Here is an 18,766-nt window from a genome sequence, read left to right as displayed (position 1 = left end):
TTTTTTACGCAGAATTTTGTTATTGTTTCTTTAAACAAACACAGCAAGCAGCAAATATTTGGCCACACACTTCTGAAACCCCAAATCATGTTCAGGTTTTGGCAGACTAATTTCAGCTTCTCAATGAAAAAAAACACAACGAATTTTGAAGGAAAGCAGACACTGTGATTTTTTTTCTGCTTTTTAAAAACCCCTAGTTTTCAATCCAAAAAAAGTTTTGACGGAAAATATTTGTCCAACCCTTTTAATGAGCTTTAGTGTTTTTAGCACTAGCTGATAATGAGAACCAGTGATACCTTGTAAAGGTGACTTGAAAAGAAGTTTTCTCAAAACTGGGTTTGTGCCAAGATGCGGAAGGTTTTTAAATGTTTATTTTTCCCAGGGCAGCCCAGGGGAGGGAGGGAGGCAAGTGGGACAATTTGCCCTGGGCCTTGCAGGGACCCCCATGAGAATATAGTATTCTATAGTATTGCAACTTTTTTTTATGGAAGGGGCCCTCGAAATTGCTTTGCCCCAGGCCCCTTGAATCCTCTGGGCAGCCGTGTGTGTGGGTGTTCTGTGGATGACCTCAAAAGAGGGGATTTGGCCTAGTATTGTAAATTGCCTCCTGTAAGAATGTGTAAATAGTCACAGTGCTACCTGACCCTAGCTCTTGGGGCTAGGCTGGAGTTAGGGAGCATCCTACCTCCCTCTCCTGAATGGGCACGTTGCTGCTTTCTCAGGCTGAGTTAACCAAAGCCCCGGGTGGTTTCTCATTGGGGTGGGATGGTGACCCACTCCCACCTCAAGACTCCAGCCTCCCAAAACTGGCAGCAGTTGGAGGGGGGGGAATCTCTTTTAGTCCTGCCTTGCATTGAACACATGCCCGTGTGCGCACAATGGTCCAATTGCCACAGCAGCTTCCAAACCTGGAGCGAAGGAGTTTGCCAAGGCCTTGGCAATGAGAAGCCTTTACATTTAAATAAAGAATAAACTGATTACCCAACCCCCACCCCCACCCCGACCCCCGTAGAGAGACACTCCTGGATTCAGGGCTTATGGGAGTAGGGTGACCAGATGTCCCGATTTTGTAGGGACAGTCCTGATATTTGGGACTTTACTTATATTGGCTCCTATTACCCCGCACCCTCTGTCCTGATTTTTCACACTTGGTCTCTGGTCACCCTATATGGGAGAATAGCGGGAGTAGCTTTGTAGTATCCTTTTGCTAGGCTATAGCTGCACCACCCCTCCCCCCCATGACAAGAACCATTAATCTGACATCCTTACTCAGCATCTAAACCCTTTCATGACTTGTGGAAAAGCCCAAACCTGAACCTCTTCCCACTTGTCAAACCCCTCCCATGTTCATTCCCTATGCACCCAAGACACATGATGACAGAACTATGTCCTTCTTAGACTTCACTGTTGTCACAAGGTTGCCTGTCATGACCTCCAGGAACTTCATGGGGTTATTTGTGGGATGATTATGCTTTGTATCATTCACTAGTACTTTGATACGCAGATTACTAGATGCTAGATAAATAGAGCCTCTTGCTCATAATGAACAAACCCCTCTCGCTTAAGCTGAAGGAGAAGCTAAGTATAGGGCTTCTGACACACAGCTGAGCAATTCTGCTTCCACCCAGCAAAGGGTAGTAGTGCAAATATTCACTAACCAATATGAAAATAGGTGTCCTGCTTTCTCATTTTGAATTCTGGTGACCATAGTTATAACTCATATCAAAGGGATCATAAATAAAATCCACTATATCACTGCAAGTCTCCTGGTAAGTATCTAATGACTGAGTGTGTGACCTTAAACTCCTAATAATTCAGAAGGAATTGGCATATGACCTTTCATTCAGAATCCTCAGAAAACAGATTTTACAACAAAGAATAATTTGCTTGCAAACACATTATGTTTATTATCTTAATGAAATAACAACAGACACACTTTATTGGGACATATAACAAAACATCTGTCCCTAACCCAAAAAAATGCCTTGAGAAAAACAATCTCATGTTGATACAGTCATCTGGCACATCATTTTGAAAAGTAATGCAAGGAATCTGTACCCACAGAACACATAATCAAACTGATACAGATATTAGTCACTTTGAACTAATTCTTCTTTTGAATTCACTGTAAACAGTTCGATTGACGTAACATTAAACAATCACCAAATAAACACACTATGGAATTTAGCAACATAAAAACATTCCATGAAAAATAAACATTGCCCTTAGAAATCTATACAATAAAGTGCTGCACTTCCTAGCTGAAATGTCCCTCTGACGTTTACATAGTTCATTCCCACAGCTTTATGCTATTATTTTTGCTGCTTACAGCCTGGAATTACTGACCGGCCAGTTGAAACCCTGGCTAGCATCCTAATTAACTGTAGGCTGCATGCATTGAGCTGAACACCTTAATTTGGGTGTATTTTAGCAACAAAACAGTTCCTTAATACTAAATTTTCTTGAGATTCTTAGTCTGACATAACTATTATTGATCTCTCTGGAGTTTCACCTAAGACTGTGATCGAACTCCATGGAAACCACTGGGAGTCTTTCTATTGAATACAGTGGCTGTTAGATCAAACTTTGCTTAGTCTCATGGAGTTATTCAGGAAGCTAAAATTTGACATAACAGAAATGAAAACGACAGTCACCCTTTAATACCTGAAAAGGTGCTTCTGAATGAGACATGATCCTTAGGGGAACAAGTTCACGTTTATTACATTCACTTGTGGCACTGTGGATAAAACAACACCATCCTGAAATGCTACGTTCTCACTGAGAACACAATATCGGATAGGTCACAGGAAGAGGAAACCTTGCTATGGTTGGGCCTTCTCCTGCTCTCATTCAAGCCAATGCAAAAGTTCCTTTGCTGGGACCTGGACTGGGCCCTTTATACATTAAAAAACAAACAAACAAAAACCAACAGCATCTGAGACTATACCAAATGAAATCAGTGTCAGCAAATCAGATAACTGGATACTTGGTCCTGAGGTACTGAAAAGAGCTTTACAATAAAACCTCATGAAAGAAATCAGATTTGTACAAGATCATAGGCTCAGATCAGGGGTTCCCAAACTTCGTTTGCGGCTTGTTCAGGGTAAGCGGTGGCCCGCGGCTCCCATTGGCCGGGAACAGCGAACCGTGGCCATTGGGAGCTGCGAGCAGCCGTACCTGCAGACGCTCAGGTAAATAACGTGTCTCACGGCCCACAAGGGGCTTACACTGAACAAGACGCGAATGAAGTTTGGGAACCCCTGGCTCAAAGTCATTGTTGACTTAGTGTGGAATTAATTGTACACGAAGGGCAAGGGAGCCCAAAATGGATGCAAGCAGTGAAATGGTATAATTTGCACTGATTTGGCATTCAGAAGGTACCGTATGTAAGACAGATGTAATTTACATGCAAGAGGAAAGTGTAGTAGAAGCAAGAGAGTGTGAATTCAAGTTACTTTTCTTGCTACATCTTCCTTCAGCCTGAAACTGACACTTACTTTGCACACCCTCTGAATACCAAACCCAGGCAAGTTACATTATTTTGTCACTTACATCTATTTTCCTACTAGTTGACATCCCATTGTATAATTTAGCCCATTTTAAGACACTGATTAATTTGGCTTAGACATGGTAGTTGCACTGTCTCTTGTGTTTGATTCAAGGGGCTTTTATAATATACAAACAGAAAAGTTGCTTTCTAATGGGCTGAAGTGCAGAAAAAGTCTCTCCTCCAAGCCAGGCCCAATGTAGCTTTTCAGTAAGAACAAGACAAGCATCTCACTATCATATTACATCCATTAGACAAAATAACTGCATCTTCATCATTACAAACAAAAAAGAGGTTGACACCAAAGAAAAGCTGTTTTCTTTTCTTATCCTTTATTTCCAGTCAACAGCTCAGCTTTCATTTAGAAGCAATACATTACTTTCCTGTAACAATTGTAACATCCAGTTTTACTGACATATCTCTTAATCTAAGCAGTTACTGTCTTTGAAAAATAATTCATGTTTTTTCTCCAGAAAACCACTGATTCCATTTTACTTTAACTTTCTATTTGTTTTGAGAGTAGCTTCATTACTTCTTAATAAAATTAAAACACACCAGTAGCTTATTCTGTTTGAATATTCCTTTTGCTGCTGTGAAGGAATCTCCCCCAAACTCACACACCTATCAATAATCTTGTTTTGCTATGTAATACATGCTTTAATGTATGCATTTTTCTTATTCATATTTCTTATTCTTAGAGTACTGCCTCCATGAAGTACTTTCTTAATCACCAGAAGCTACTGTGCTTCTGTTAATCTGTTTTAATGCATTCTTTGAATAGTCATCTGCACTATTTCTGGTGCATAAGCCATAAGTCATCTCTTTAAGTTCCATGGAATACTCTCTTCATACACATATACACATCCTAGATCCTTACAGGAATCTCATAATTAACAGAATTAGAATGTTATTCCTTAGAGAAACATCTGCATAACAAGTAAAATCACTGACGGTAAATGTGCTACAATCAAAAAAACAAAAAACAAACACAAGAAAACAAAAAAAAAAAAGTTCCACACCAGATTTTATACTATACGCTCTACATTTTAGAAAACAAAATCAATCAAGAACTTAGAAACTGGTTTTCATTGTACATTCCAATCCAATGTTTGGAGGTAACTGGCATCTTCTCTCTGTTACTCAAAGTGACATAGAACTAGCTGCAACTCATGAACCAGAACATTGAAACACTTGTCTGATGAGAACCCCAGGTTCCTTGCTCTTCCAAGTCACTCCACAGGTCAATCTTTGGAATGGTTCATTGTATTTTTTCCCCCATACGGACATCCATCAGCCAATACATATGTCCAGCTCTCCAGAGAAATCATATTTCAACAGCTGTCTTTCAGTGGGACTAGACAGCAGTAAGTAATGCATAGAGCTCATTCCATCTCCTCATCTCATTCAAGTCACTTATTACAAGCTTGTAAAGACCATATTTTCCAAAACCATTGTTTTCTTCCTTCCTTTTCTGTTTGACATCTCCCAAAGAGTTTTCACGTTCCTGGGCAGAACAGTTTTGTAATAACATTAAGAATCTTCTGCTGCAGGTTGCATATATCTCCTATTTTGCGTAGTTGCAAGGAGCACTGCGTCACAGCTTCCTGTGCTGTAAAACACAAAGGAAAACCAGTCGTCAGCTTTGTGAATTCCATACACTTTCTTGTCTATAGTGGATAGCTCTTATATAATCATACATGTCTATAAGTTCAATAAACATTTTACCCTAAGAGGTAAGAGATTTGTAAAGGTGTATAGTTGCTTACAGAGCTGGTAACAGAAATTTAATTTTTTTTAAATAAAAAATCTAGAAACCTTTAAAAAGCAGTTTTTACTAGCTCTAGGTGCTTGTTTGGACTGGGGAAAGCAATCCCATATTACACTAAGTGATAGTCATATTTTTTGAAAATTTTTTTAAAGTTAGCACTGATCAAACGACAAGCCACAAAGAATGACTACTTTGATCTCGCTAGATTGTATAGTTAAACAGCCTTCTCGGGTATTTCAGAAAACGCGGGATTTCAGAGCAGTAGTCCTGTTAGTCTGTATCAGCAAAAACGAGGAGTCCTTGTGGCACCTTAGAGACTAACAAATTTGCCACAATCCAGTTCCGTCAGTGAAGGCGATAAAGTTAAACAACTGAGACCAGAATCGAGCTCGCAGTCAGTATTTATGGAGCGGTCATTAGAAATGATCCTAAACTGAATCCCCCCGATCCAAAGGCCCCAGTTTTTTGAGGGAGTCGGAACTTAGAAACCACAACCTTGGATCCAAATGTTCCCTGAACTGGGCGGTGGTTCAAGGCGAGATCCGAATTTGGTGCCTCGGACCTAGCTCTAGTGATCACTGCTAAACCATGTTTCAGACGGGTTCAAACCTCAGATGGCAAAGCTCTGAACCACCAGTATTACTGTAGGCTGCATGGAGCATCTCGTAATAACACGTCTTAATCAGGACAAGCCATTATTCTGTCCTTCCTTCTTGCTAACACCCTCATTTAGAAGTTTAAAAAAATCCTGTTTCTTAATCTTCCCCCAGGCAAGAGGGGAAACCTTGCCCCATTCAGAACAGAAACTTTTATCTCGCTCACACAAGAACAGAAAGCAAAACCGCTCTCGCTGCCAACGCAGCCTGGTAACACAAGAAGGTGAAACTGACTAACACCCCCCAACCTCCGGACTACTCCATCCCAGCGATCATCTAACTCCGGCGCGTTTCTAAGGGCGCTCGGGGCCAGCTCAGCCCCCGGGCGCCCGCCCGGCTCTGGGGGGGACGGGACGTACCTGCGGGAGCGGGGCTCTGCTGCGCACCCTTGCGCAGGGGCTTTCCCGGCATCATTTCGCGTCGTTTGCCGCCGCGGGGAGCTCAGCCCAGGCTGCCTGGGGACAGTGTCAGGCGCAGGACGGTGCCGAGCGACGCTCTCCTCTCGCCCGCCTAACCGGCTGTGGCTGCCCGCGGCTCGCTGCTGCGCGATAAAGGGCGGCGCGGGCTGGCGGGGATTTCCTAGCCGCCGATGAGGTAGGGAAAGGAAAAGGGAATCCCTCCCGGGCCTGCAGCCAATCAGCGGCGAGGCTGCCTGGCGGGCTTCCACAAGTCAGTGCAGCGCCCGGGCACGGCGCCGGGGCACGTGCCTGCTGCCTGGACCCGGCAGGTCTGGACTTGCCCGAGGCAGAGCGCGAACCGGCGGCCAGCCCCGCCCCCAGCTGGAGCTCAGCGGCTGGGCGCTGGTTGCTGCTGCTGCTTTGAGTCCTAGCACGCCAGGGTGCCTGTGCCATTGGCACCCGCAGGGCTTGAGCTGGCGGGAGCAGAGCGCCCCTCCGTGTTTTCAAAGCTGCAGCCGCGGGCCCTGCGCCGCCAAGCCCTGTTCCAGCCCATGTTAGGCATTGCTAGGGCCAGAGTATCTGAGCAGGGGCCCTTGGCACCGTTTTGGCTCAGGTTGCAGAATGTTTCCCAGATACAGGCCCACATCTTGAGTGGTGCTCAGCGCATCTCAATAGACTTGGCCCAGAGGCATAGCTTAAGCTGTGCCTGCACTAGCACTTTTGTCAATATCACTTATATTGCTGGGGGGGGGGGGGGGTGAGTCCCTCCCAGCAGCATAAGCTCTACACCAACGGACGTGCCAGTATGGATAGTGCCATGTCAATGGGAGATGTGCTACAGCCGCTTATAGGGGGGTGGTTTAATGATGTCAACGGGAGAGCTAGGTGTGCTCTGAGTTTTAATAACGGGGTGAATGTAATAAATTAAAACATGTTGAGCCCTGAGTGCAGGTTTATGCTGAGTGGCCATGTATTATGTGCCTGACTAGGATGACCAGATATAGGCTAGCTTGCCTAGTTTCCCTACTTCCAATCCGGGGTTAGAGCAGAGGGAGGAATGAGGGATGCTTAAAGGACCATGTTTGCGCATGTATCCTATTCCAGCAGGACCTAAAGTCAGCTGATCAATGATCCAGGAGCACTACATTATTATTTACTTGTTATTAAAGCAACACTGTGCTAATCACAGAGATATAAGGGAGGCCCTGCCACAAATACCTTACAACGTAAGGGCCCTCGATCCTGCTGCTGGACGGACCCACCTGGTTGATGGACCCACAGAGCCCCATTGATTTAATCAGGGCTGCATATAGGCACAAGGGTCCACTAGCTGGATCTAGCTGGGCCAAAAAGACATAGAGGAGAGAGGATACTGCACATATTTGACTAGATTAGACAGGCGTTACCACTTCTGGGCCCTCCAGAATTTTTGTAGGAAACTGTAGTACCACAGACTGTGTCCAAAGAAATGTGCAGCTCACACTTGAAATGTGCTAGATTTTGTATTCCGTAGCCATTCTCACAATCTATGTGACCATTTTGGGATAGCTGTGTACTTGATGAGATGATACAGTAGTTTTTATTTCTTAATCACCCTGATGTTTTGAAATCTGTAAAATTAGTGAATGTTGCATGAGGAATCGGCTCTGAGGCCATAAAGTCACAGTACGACCCTTTCATTCTCATATGATTTTAGGACAGCACTGTGCGTGAGTCCTTGCTTTGCTTTCTCTATAATCATTGCACCGGGAAAGTTATTCACTGGAGTGGAGGTGTGTACACCAAACAGTTGTTTTTAGGGTAAATGCCTAGCAGAAAGTGACCCAGACTGACACAGGAGCAGGGTGAACAATTTGACATACCAAAAAACCCAACAAAAAGCAGACTTGTCACTGAAGGACATTGACAGAGAAAATGACAGCAACACCCCTCAAAGCAATTGCTAATCGGAGAGAAATGCCAGACGTGTCTATGGTGGTTGATGAGAAATAATAATTCTCTCCATGTAATCACAGCCTCTGGTACCAAATGCCTGGAGATGCTGACTATATTAGTGGCGACTGAAAATGCTTGGCTATCAGGCCATTTGTACTGGCTCAATTCAGAGGCACGTTAACCTATTATATATACTGCATGCAGTGGGTGAAGTCCTGGCCCTAATGAAGTAAATGGCAAAGCTCCCATTGATGTCAATGAGGTTAGGCTTTCACCCATTAAAGCTTAATCTCAGGAACACTTTCGATTTTCTAACAGCGTCAGATGGCTTTTGAAACACACTGGGAAAAATCTTGTCCTTACTGCACTGAGTAGGGGAAGGAAGGAGTGGAGTTGAGGCCTCCCCCCCCGCCCCCGGAGGATCCCTAACCCATCTTGCTGGCCTAGGGCAGCACAGCTCATGTGAATGTGTTGTGTAATGTACCTTTCTGCCTCTGTACAATGTTAGGAGGCCCACAGCAGCATATGCACAGGGAGGTGGGAGAGTAACCATGCTTCAAGGGGGCAGACCATGTCCACTTGGAACCATGGTGTGTTGGCAGGTGTTTTAGCCATTACTCCAGCCTATGGCTCAGTGGAGACTTGTCTAAAATCCTGCCCAGTAACAACCCTGGGAGTGAGGGATGGTCACCCTGCACCCACTCTCACCTCCCCCTCCCCACAGAAGTTTGCTGATTGCTGATAAGACTGTATTCACCAATAAGCAGGGACAAGTTTATTTCCCTAACATAAGGAAGGGTGCAAACACTGCGTAGGCAGAGGGATTGTTTAGGGTGGCCCAAGGCTTATAATTAGAAGGGTCTTTTGTAATCCTATTAAAACTTGAAATTCAACTAGGGTGGGTGTAGTGAGGCGCCCTGGGTCCCAGCTGCGCCTGAGAGAGCCGAGCCTCAGACGCCGCCAAAGTGGGCGGAGCCACCGCTGCCAGTTCCTGCCCCTCTGGAAGTCAAGGGGTGGGACAGGAAGTATAAAAGCCCAGCCCCAGTGCTCACTTGGTGGCCAGTTGCTGAAGAGAACAGATGCCGGTAGCTGAGCTCCCGCCCGGCCTGAGCTTCCCCGTGCCCGGTATCCTGAGGAGTTGCCTGCGCTTCCCCGTGCCCAGTATCCTGAGGAACCCATGGTCTGGGACCCACTGGAGGATGCTGGTGAGATACCCAGAGGGGGGGAGATTGGAAGTGGCCCGGGGGTAGCCGACACTAGTCTGGCTCCAGGGGACCCTGAACCAATGTCAGTGTGTTGCAGCCAGGATCCCCACTGACCCAGCAGCAGACTGCCTGCCGCTGTTAGGGCCCTGGGCTGGGACGCAGTGGAGTGGGAGGGCCTGCGTCCCCCCTGCCACCCTTCCACGGGTGGCAGACTCCCCCTCTCCCTGGCCTGAGGAGGTTTTGCTTATAGACTATTTGTTCGCTCAACCCCTGCTGAAGGGTCTGGACCCTGACCTACTTGCTGTCTGTAGTGAGGCGCCCTGGGCCCCAGCTGCGCCTGAGAGGGCCGAGCCCCGACACCGGATGTCCACAGTGGGCCACCTGCTTTGAATTTAAAGGGCTGCTTTTGTTTTGATCCTTATTGACCTCTGTGGCGATCTGTCTGGTTTATAATGCCACCCATCACCAGAGTATGTGAGCACCTTCAACATGAAGTAGATCAGAGGTCAGCAACCTTTCAGAAGTGCTGTGCCGAGTCTTCATTTATTCACTCTAATGTAGGGTTTTCTGTGCCAGTAATACATTTTAACGTTTTTAGAAGGTCTCTTTCTATACGTCTATAACATATAACTAAACTATTGTTGTATGTAAAGTAAATAAAGTTTTTAAAATGTTTCAGAAGCTTCATTTAAAATTAAATTAAAATGCAGAGCCCCCCGGACCGGTGGCCAGGACCCTGGCAGTGTGAGTGCCAGTGAAAATCAGCTTGCGTGCTGCCTTTGGCACATGAGCTTAGGTTGCCTATCCCTGAAGTAGATTGTAAAGAGCAAAGTCCCTAGTGGACAGGATATAAAAGTTCCATTCAGGGTAAGATGATTTTTGTTTGACAGATTTGTGCTTGTTTTTTAGATCTAATTTTTTATTTTATCTTGTGACCAATAAGGAGCTACTAACTAAGCAGCATTTGAGCAGATAAAGGAATATTCTTTTTGTTCTCTTAGTAAGTTTCACAGCTGTTTGCCATTCCTATTGCCAAACTTCGCTGTCACTTTGCAATACTTTATGCAGCAATAAGTACCTCCCACACTTCAATCATTAACACCGGGAACACACTTGCATCAACTAATAGAGTGCTCTGGTTGCACCATGCTTTCATTTCTAGAGAATCTCATTTAAAGGGGGATGCCCTTTGAAATTTCTGACTCCTCTTATCACAAGAGACTAGTTCTTCACAGTAGACAGGGAAATCAAGTTTTAGGAGCTGGCAAACCTGATCATCAACTTAGTGGCACCTCAGAATAGATGACGTGTCCGTTTGCTGATTGTGTAAGTGTTGTTATTGTCTGAAGCTTAAAAAAACCAAACCTGCACACCAATGCCTGGGTCTGTATTTCAAAGTGCTAGTGCAGTTTGGGTGAAGAACAGTGGTTCCTCTGTAAATAATTATGTTCCTCCTGGCATTTTGGTGATATAGCACAGTGTACTAACCCCCTACACTCTCCCTAGCTGTGCACAGGAGGCCAAACTTCAGAGAAAGTTGTTATGGGATTAGACAGCAGGGAAAAGAAGGAGTTTCGGATGCATCCCATTCCCACCATGATGTAGCTGCATTTTCGCCATCTGCCACAAAAGTCAGACAGCTAACAGATCATGCAAGAAGAGTGGGCAGGAGAGAAGGAGCCAGGGTGCAAGTGTATTAAGTGGCATGGTGTATTAAGGGCAACGGCACCTGTATTCCACTCCCCCGCCCGTGGTCCAGCGATGGCAGCCACTGGTTTCCGGCTCCTCAGCCCTCACCTCTCTTGGTGGACACCTCTCTCTCTCTCCCTCCTGAACGCTGTATTTCCAGGCTGCACAGTCCCCTGCCTATACCATGAATAGCCCAGCAAAGTCAGAGTGCCGAAGCAGGTCTGTTTTGCTTTTCTCCATGGAGGCTATGAACGGTGTAATTGCTCTCAGTTAAGTTTACCACACAGTTATTTCAAAGCAAGCACATTTATTCTTCAGATAAAAGCTTTACTGAGAAGACCCATTTAAACCAACAAAAGAACCTAAATGCATGCTAAAAAAATTACCAGAGATCATCCCGCTACTCCAACCAGGGCCAGCTCTACAGTTTTCGCTGCCCCAAGCAGCGCGCAGAATTGCCACTGCGGGCGGTGGGGGCAGTCCGTGTGCCCTTAGGGCGGCAGATGCATTTCCGTGGCAGCGGCAATTCAGTGGCAGCTTCTATGTTTAGCTGAAGCCGCCATGGACAGCTAAGCATAGAAGCTGCCGCCTAATTGCTGCCACCGTGGAAACACGCCTGCCACCCTAAAGGCGCACGGACTGCCCCCGCTGTCCGGCGGCAATTCAGCGGGCTGCTTGGGGCGGTGAAAACACAGGGACTGCCGCCCCTTGTAGATTGCCGCCCCAAACACCAGCCTGGAGCCGGCCCTGACTCCAACAAGGGCACTGGCTGCTGAACAGTCCTTCAAAGCCACACAGGAATTTTACTGTGGGGATAAATTCATAAAAGCTGTTAGCTGAAAACAAGCACCCTCCCCCCGCCCTCCAAATCTGTGAGCCAATCTTATCCAGTTTGGGCCTCTGATCCTCATAAGAACGGCCGTACCGGGTCAGACCAAAGGTTCATCTAGCCCAGTATTCTGTCTACCGACAGTGGCTAATGCCAGGTGCCCCAGAGGGAGTGAACCTAACAGGCAATGATCAAGTGATCTCTCTCCTGCCATCCATCTCCATCCTCTGACAAACAGAGGCTAGGGACACCATTCCTTTCCCATCCTGTCTAATAGCCATTAATGGACTTAACCTCCATGAATTTATCCAGTTCTCTTTTAAACGCTGTTATAGTCCTAGCCTTCACAACCTCCTCAGGTAAGGAGTTCCACAAGTTGACTGTGCACTGTGTGAAGAAGAACTTCCTTTTATTTGTTTTCAACCTGCTGCATCATGTAACAGGTAATCTGCAAAGGGTTTCTCCTCAGGGCGCAGCTTTGAAAGGATGGGTCCAGAGGTGGGTAATTTGCATTCCACTCCTCCCAAGTATTTCCTAGGAAACCCACTCCACTAAAAGTTCTATCCTGGCTAGTGCATTGTTTCAAATAGTCCTTTGAAGCTCATAGCACTTCCCCTTAAAGAAGTGATACACAAATCCCACAGTAATGCATTAACTTTTGCCCTTTTAATACAATGAACTCCTAAAACACTTAAATGTAATTTAATGTAAATGTAATTGGCCAGGAAATTGCCAGACCTGTCACAGTGACCATTTGGGAAAGTGTCTGTACAAACTCATGAATTCTGGATGATAATTGTTACTATTAAAACTGCTGTATCGTGAGTACCTATATGTATGTTTAGCCACCGTTGCTGACAGGACCTGTGGCAGGTGCACACCAGACAAGGACAACGGGAAATACTTATGGTTAATGATGGCATTTTACTCACAATAGTTATGCTAAAGAATAGCTGCATCCTTAGAAGACCCGTGTTATCTTATCCCTCTGGAAGCAGAGGAGAAGGCAGGAGCAGAACAAAAGCAGCCAGGTGGCTGGGCTTGCAGTAAGCAGCCAGGAGGGGGTTAAATAAGGAAACACACAAGAACAGAGGGAGAGCTAGACAGGAAGAGGAAGCTGTGGCCTGAGACAGTTTCATAAGACATGAGGGCCCAGCTTACTTTCCTGTGCCTGGATGGCCCCAAGTACTGCGAGACTGACCCCAGCTCCTCCCAAGAATGCCCTGAAGATGTGAGGCAGCCGAGGCAAGGAAATGTGTGTAACTGTTTATTGGTCTGTATGATCTATACTCTCTCTTGTGCTTTATTGGATTAAGTATAAAGAGTGATAATGGATTAGATTTATGCAAAGCATCTGATGTGTTTACTGCTTCCCTGTGTACCTCTGCAGAGTTAAGCTGTAAACCAAAACCTTCCCACCTTTGGGGTGGAGCTCTAGGAGAGAATGTGTTCAAGCAACTGGAGTGTCTTGGGGTTTGGTGCTGGCCCTGGGGGCTTACGGCAGGTGGGCTCCATTTCTGTGAAGTGGTAGTAGATTCTGAGTCAGTGCTCAGATAAAGTGCCAGAGTGGCCCTGGGAGGAAATAGTGCTGCAGCCTGGTGAGACTCAGGAACCTTAAAGCCCAGGGACACAGTGGCTTGGACTCTCCTTACAGCAGTCCTAGTGAGTGGCCCTGATGGGTACCTGCTAGGATCTGAGACAGCATAGTCCACCCACCCCAAGGACTGCAGTCAGGTGTGCAGGTTAATACCCGCACTGCATGCTCTGTGTGTTTCACTCTCTCAGAGGGGTGTGTCAGATAACACAGATGGTGGTCATCAGCCAATGGCAGCACAGCTACTGGCACAGTTATGCTTCCGTGACTGATGCAGAGGCCAGAGAGCAGTTTAGAGGGACAGTCCCTCTGCATTTCTGGCCACAGCCTATAGGGCTAGGGGGTTGGGTACTTTGCAGTTGCTCCTTCTGGCTGTGTGGCTTGGGGGTGAGTGAGACTGAGGGTGCCATCTGCACGACTGAGGCACACCTGTGGAATGTTTGGAATTAGTTTGTTCCCCTCTGTGAATGCAGACCCAGAACGGGGATGTTATGCACACAATGTATAAATCGCCTTTCTTCCAGTGAGAGGGGAAACTGAGGCTAACGTTGACTGTTTCTTATTTACCAAAGCTTCCTGCACTGAAAAAGAGACTGAGCTTAAAACCTAAAGTACGGATCCCAGCAACCTCCCCCAAAGCTAGTGCAGCAGCATCATGGGTTTCTTGGCATGGCCTAGACAGCATGAGAGAAATCTGGCAGCATGCTGCACAAGTTGGGCAGAATGTTATTGCAGGGAGGATGGGATTCTACAGAATGGGTCCATGGAGCTATCTGGGCCATTGCAGAGAGGGCTGATTCTATTGCTACCATCACCAAGGGCAGAGCTGTGTGCAGTGGCGGATTTAGAGTTAGTGGGGCCCTGGGTGCAGCTTTATTTTCGCGTCCCCCCCCTCTTGGGATCCACCCAAGAAAAAGAACAGTCTCTCATCTCCCCCTGTTTTTCATTCTTTTTTTCTTTCTCTTCCTATATTATAAGTAATGGGAAGTAAATGAAAGTAAAGTGAGGTACCTTGATTGGGGAAGGGGTTAGGGTGCAGGAGGAGTGCAGGTGGCAGGCTCTGAGAGGGAGTTTGGGTGCGGGATGCAGGCTCTGGGCTGAGGTGTGGGAGGGGGTGTGAGGTGCAGGCTCTGGGCTGGGGCAGGGAGTTGGGATGTGGGAGGGGGGGGCATAGGGAGCGGTGCTTACCTTGGGTGGCACAGCTCCCAAAGCAACCAGCACCCCTGTGGCAGTGGCCCATTACTCTTCTTTGAGGGAAGATGGAGGTGAATGATCTGGCTTATACCGTTATACGTGGTCAATGCCAAACCTGAGGCTGTCACCTAGGCAGCAGCATGCTGAGAGGTGCTAGGATGCTATTGCCAGATCTGGGAATCAGGCCAGGCCAAGTCCAGGACAGAATGCCTAACTTGCTTTCTGCTGCCGTCATGGGCCCCTGTGGGGGAGCAGTGGCAGAGGCAGTTTGTTGTAAGTTGGGGGGTGCCACCGAATAGTGCTCTGCTTGTAACTGTGGCTTCTAAGGATCCCCACAATGAGAACGGACACCTGGGAAAATATTATGGTATGAACATGTTTAAGGGTATGTCTGAGTTAAAGTAAAATGAATGGCCCACTTCTCTCTCGTACACTGGAACAGCACTGACTCAGGGCAGTTACTCTTGTGTTGCATCAGTGTAAGTGGTGGGAGAACTGGGCCTGGTGAGGGCACTCACACCTAAAAATGGAAGAGTAAGAAGCTGTTAAGCCTGAATCCCTTCTCTTTTATTCACCATTTACCTTAATATAACTCCATTCAATGGAATGAAGCGAACTAGTGTAAGCAGGAGAGGATCACATACAACACATCCACAGAGCTTTTTCTGTGACAGGAACGCTAAGCAATCAACATGCAACATGTGACTTCCAGCAACTATCAACGCAGCCCTGTGGAAAGGAAACCAAGCAGCACAGCACGGGAAGGAAACTGACACGTGAAAGGAAACTGGACACATTCTGTGGTGAGGGTTAAACCAGGAGCTTTTCCTCTTTGTTTGTTCTCCCCCTCCTACACTGATCACAAACTCTGCTTGTACACACTGATTCTCTTGAACCTAAAAGTGTTTGGAGGAAAGTGAGCATTGTCATAATCTGCCCTGATCAAAGGTCATCTGACTAAAACAAACAAGGGTGGGGCTGCAGCAATTGCGATCTCTGCTAGAGCTGTTATGTGGTTGTTCTATCGACTGAACGTTTATAATACGTTCTATGTATCGGGGGAGCCGTGTTAGTCTGTATCCACAAAAATAACGAGGAGTTCAGTGGCACCTTAAAGACTAACAGATTTATTCAGGCATAAGCTTTCCTGGGTATGTGGATCTGAAGAAGTGCTTTTTTACCCATGAAAGCTCATGCCCGAATAAATCTGTTAGTCTTTAAGGTGCCACCAGACTCCTCGTTGTTTTAATAAGTTCTATGGCACTTTTCACCCAAGGATCTCAAAGCGCTCTCCTTCCATTCAGAAATAAAGCCTCATGTTAGCCCTATGAGTTCAGTATTAATGCCGCTCCTGTTTTACAGATGGGGAAACAAGTACCGGGAGCTGAATGATTGAAGCCTGGGTCAATGCCCAAACCAGGAAAAGAAATCAGAGCTCCTGACTCCCTGATCTGTGCTGGAATAAAACTTATCACTTATTTGCATAACAGTTGGAAGCTAACATTAATTAATGATTCTACCACCAGGCCACAGCCCCTTCTAACCACGCTATTTTTCTCTGGACTTTTTCTGTTAAAACTTAATCCAGATTTCCAATGAACAGACATTTCCTACGGCTTGCCAACATGCATTGTAATGTGGCCACTGATGTTAGATACAAGCTCACTGAACCTTCTCTGGAATAAACCTCTAGATCTCTCTGCCACCCACTTGATTTATTTTTCCTCCTGGGAAATCTGTCAGCCTCATGTGATGTCATCTCTGGCACGTTAAGTTTCCAAATGGTCACCATGCAGAACCTGATTCAACTCTCACAATTAGATTTTTTTTTTTCTACTGACTTTACTATGAGTTGGGTTCTAGTTGTGTACCAGAAAGCCTTGGCTAGCCCAGGCTTAAGGAGAATTTATTAATATTGTGCTGATATCTTGGCCAGTCACTCCTTTCAAAGGGATAGCTGTGGTGAACGGAGTGGAACAGTATTTTTCCTGCTTAAATTGTTGTATAGTGTTGTTGTGGTGCACTGTTAAATAGTTACCATATTTCACCCAACAGGCAGCCATTTGTGATGGGTGAAGTGACCCTTTGCATATCAACGTGTATAGCACTTTGGGATCCTTTAGGTTGAAAGCTGCTTGTCAGAGTCACCAGCTGGTCGGCTGAAGTGGGTTGGAGTAGGGGCTGGCTAGTGTAGAAACAGGCACAGCTAGAGCAGAAGCAGGAGGTTGAAACTACTGGCAATAGGAATAGTAGTGACCCTGAGCACACTGCTTCCCCTAAGAGCCTATGTACTTGCCTTGGGATTACCTAGATCAGTGGTTTTCAACCTTTTTTCATTTGCAGCCTCCTAAAATATTTTGAATGGAGGGTGGAAATCTTAGACCCAGTCTGCAGACCCCCAGGGGTCCATGGATCACAGGTTGAAAACCACTGTTCTATGGTAACTAGGGCTGTCAAATGATTTTAAAAAAATCACAATTAATTGCACAATTAAAAATAGAAAACCATTTATTTAAATATTTGTGGATGTTTTCTACATTTTCAAATATTGATTTCAACTGCAACAGAATACAAAGTGTACAGTGCTCACTTTATTTTTATTACAAATATTTGCACTGTAAGAAACAAAGTAGGTGAATTGAAAAATCCTACAAGTACTGTAGTGCAATCTCTTTATCATGAAAGTTGAACTTACAAATTTAGAATTATGTACAATAAAAACTTGCCTTCAAAAGTAAAACAATGTAAAACTTTAGAGCCTACAAGTCCTTGTTCAGCCAATCGCTCAGACAATCAAATTTGTTTGTATTTGCAGAAGATAATGCTGCCTGCTGCTTGTTTACAGTGTCACTTGAAAGTGAGAACAGCTGTTTGCATGGCACTGTTGTAGCCAGCATTGCAAGATATTTACATGCCAGATGCACTAAAGAGTCATGTCCCTGGATGCTTCAACCACTATTCCAGAGGACATGTTGTCATGCTGATGATGGGTTCTGCTCGATAACAATCCAAAGCAGTGCGGACCGACACATGTTTATTTTCACCATCTGAGTCAGATACCACCAGCAGAAGGCTGATTTTCCTTTTTGGTGGTTTGGGTTCTGTAGTTTCCACATTGGAGTATTGCTCTTTTAAGACTTCTGAAAGCTTCGCCACACGTCTTCCTCTCAGATTTTGGAAGACACTTCAGATTCTTAAATGTTGGGTTGAGTGTTGTAGCTATCTTTAGAAATTTTACATTGGTACCTTCTTTGCATTGTCAAATCTGCAGTGAAAGTGTTCTTAAAATGAACAACATGTGCTGGGTCATCATTCGAGACTGCTATAACATGAAATATATGGCAGAATGTGGGTAAAACACAGCAGGAGACATACAGTTCTCTCCCAAGGAGTTCAGTCACTAATTTAATTGACACATTAAAAAATAATGTGTTAGCAGCATGGAAGCATGTCCTCTGGAACGATGGCCAAAGCATGAAGAGGCGTATGAATCTTTAGTGCATCTGGCACATAACTATCTTGAGACACCAGCTACAACAGTACCATGCAAATGCCTGTTCTGACTTTCAGGTGACATTGTAATTAAGAAGTGAGCAGCATTATAGCCTGTAAATGTGAAGAAAAAATGTTTCTTCTTAGTGATTAGCTGAACAAGAAGTAGGACTGAGTGGACTTGCAGGCTCTAAAGGTTTATATTGTTTTGTTTGAGTGCAGGTATATAACAAAACAACCCTTACATTTGTAAGTTGCACTTTCATGATAAAGAGATTGCAAGGAGGTGAACTTGTAGGAGGTGAACTGAAAAATGCTATTTCTTTATCAATTTTACAATGCAAATATTTGTAATAAAAATAATATAAAGTGAGCACTGTACATTTTGTATTCTGTGTTGTAATTGAAATTGATATATTTGAAAATGAAGAAAAATATCCACAAATATTTAATAAATTT

The 18,766-nt window shown here is 45.3% G+C and overlaps 1 protein-coding gene across 1 annotated transcript; it reads right to left on the bottom strand.

The window, feature by feature from the left end:
- Window positions 1–1,882: 1,882 nt before the first annotated feature.
- On the bottom strand, window positions 1,883–6,544 carry PMAIP1 (phorbol-12-myristate-13-acetate-induced protein 1). Its single transcript, XM_039545328.1, has 2 exons — window positions 6,331–6,544; window positions 1,883–5,156 (listed from the first exon to the last, which is right to left on the bottom strand). The coding sequence occupies exons 1-2, from the start codon at window positions 6,383–6,385 to the stop codon at window positions 5,044–5,046; spliced, it is 168 nt and encodes a 55-aa protein (XP_039401262.1). The 5' UTR covers window positions 6,386–6,544; the 3' UTR covers window positions 1,883–5,043.
- Window positions 6,545–18,766: the final 12,222 nt, after the last annotated feature.

This window comes from Mauremys reevesii, linkage group 6, assembly GCF_016161935.1.
Source record: "Mauremys reevesii isolate NIE-2019 linkage group 6, ASM1616193v1, whole genome shotgun sequence".
Lineage (NCBI taxonomy): Eukaryota > Metazoa > Chordata > Testudines > Geoemydidae > Mauremys > Mauremys reevesii.
Note: the sequence above shows the minus strand (reverse complement) of the source record. Positions and strands in the feature narration are given on the sequence as shown.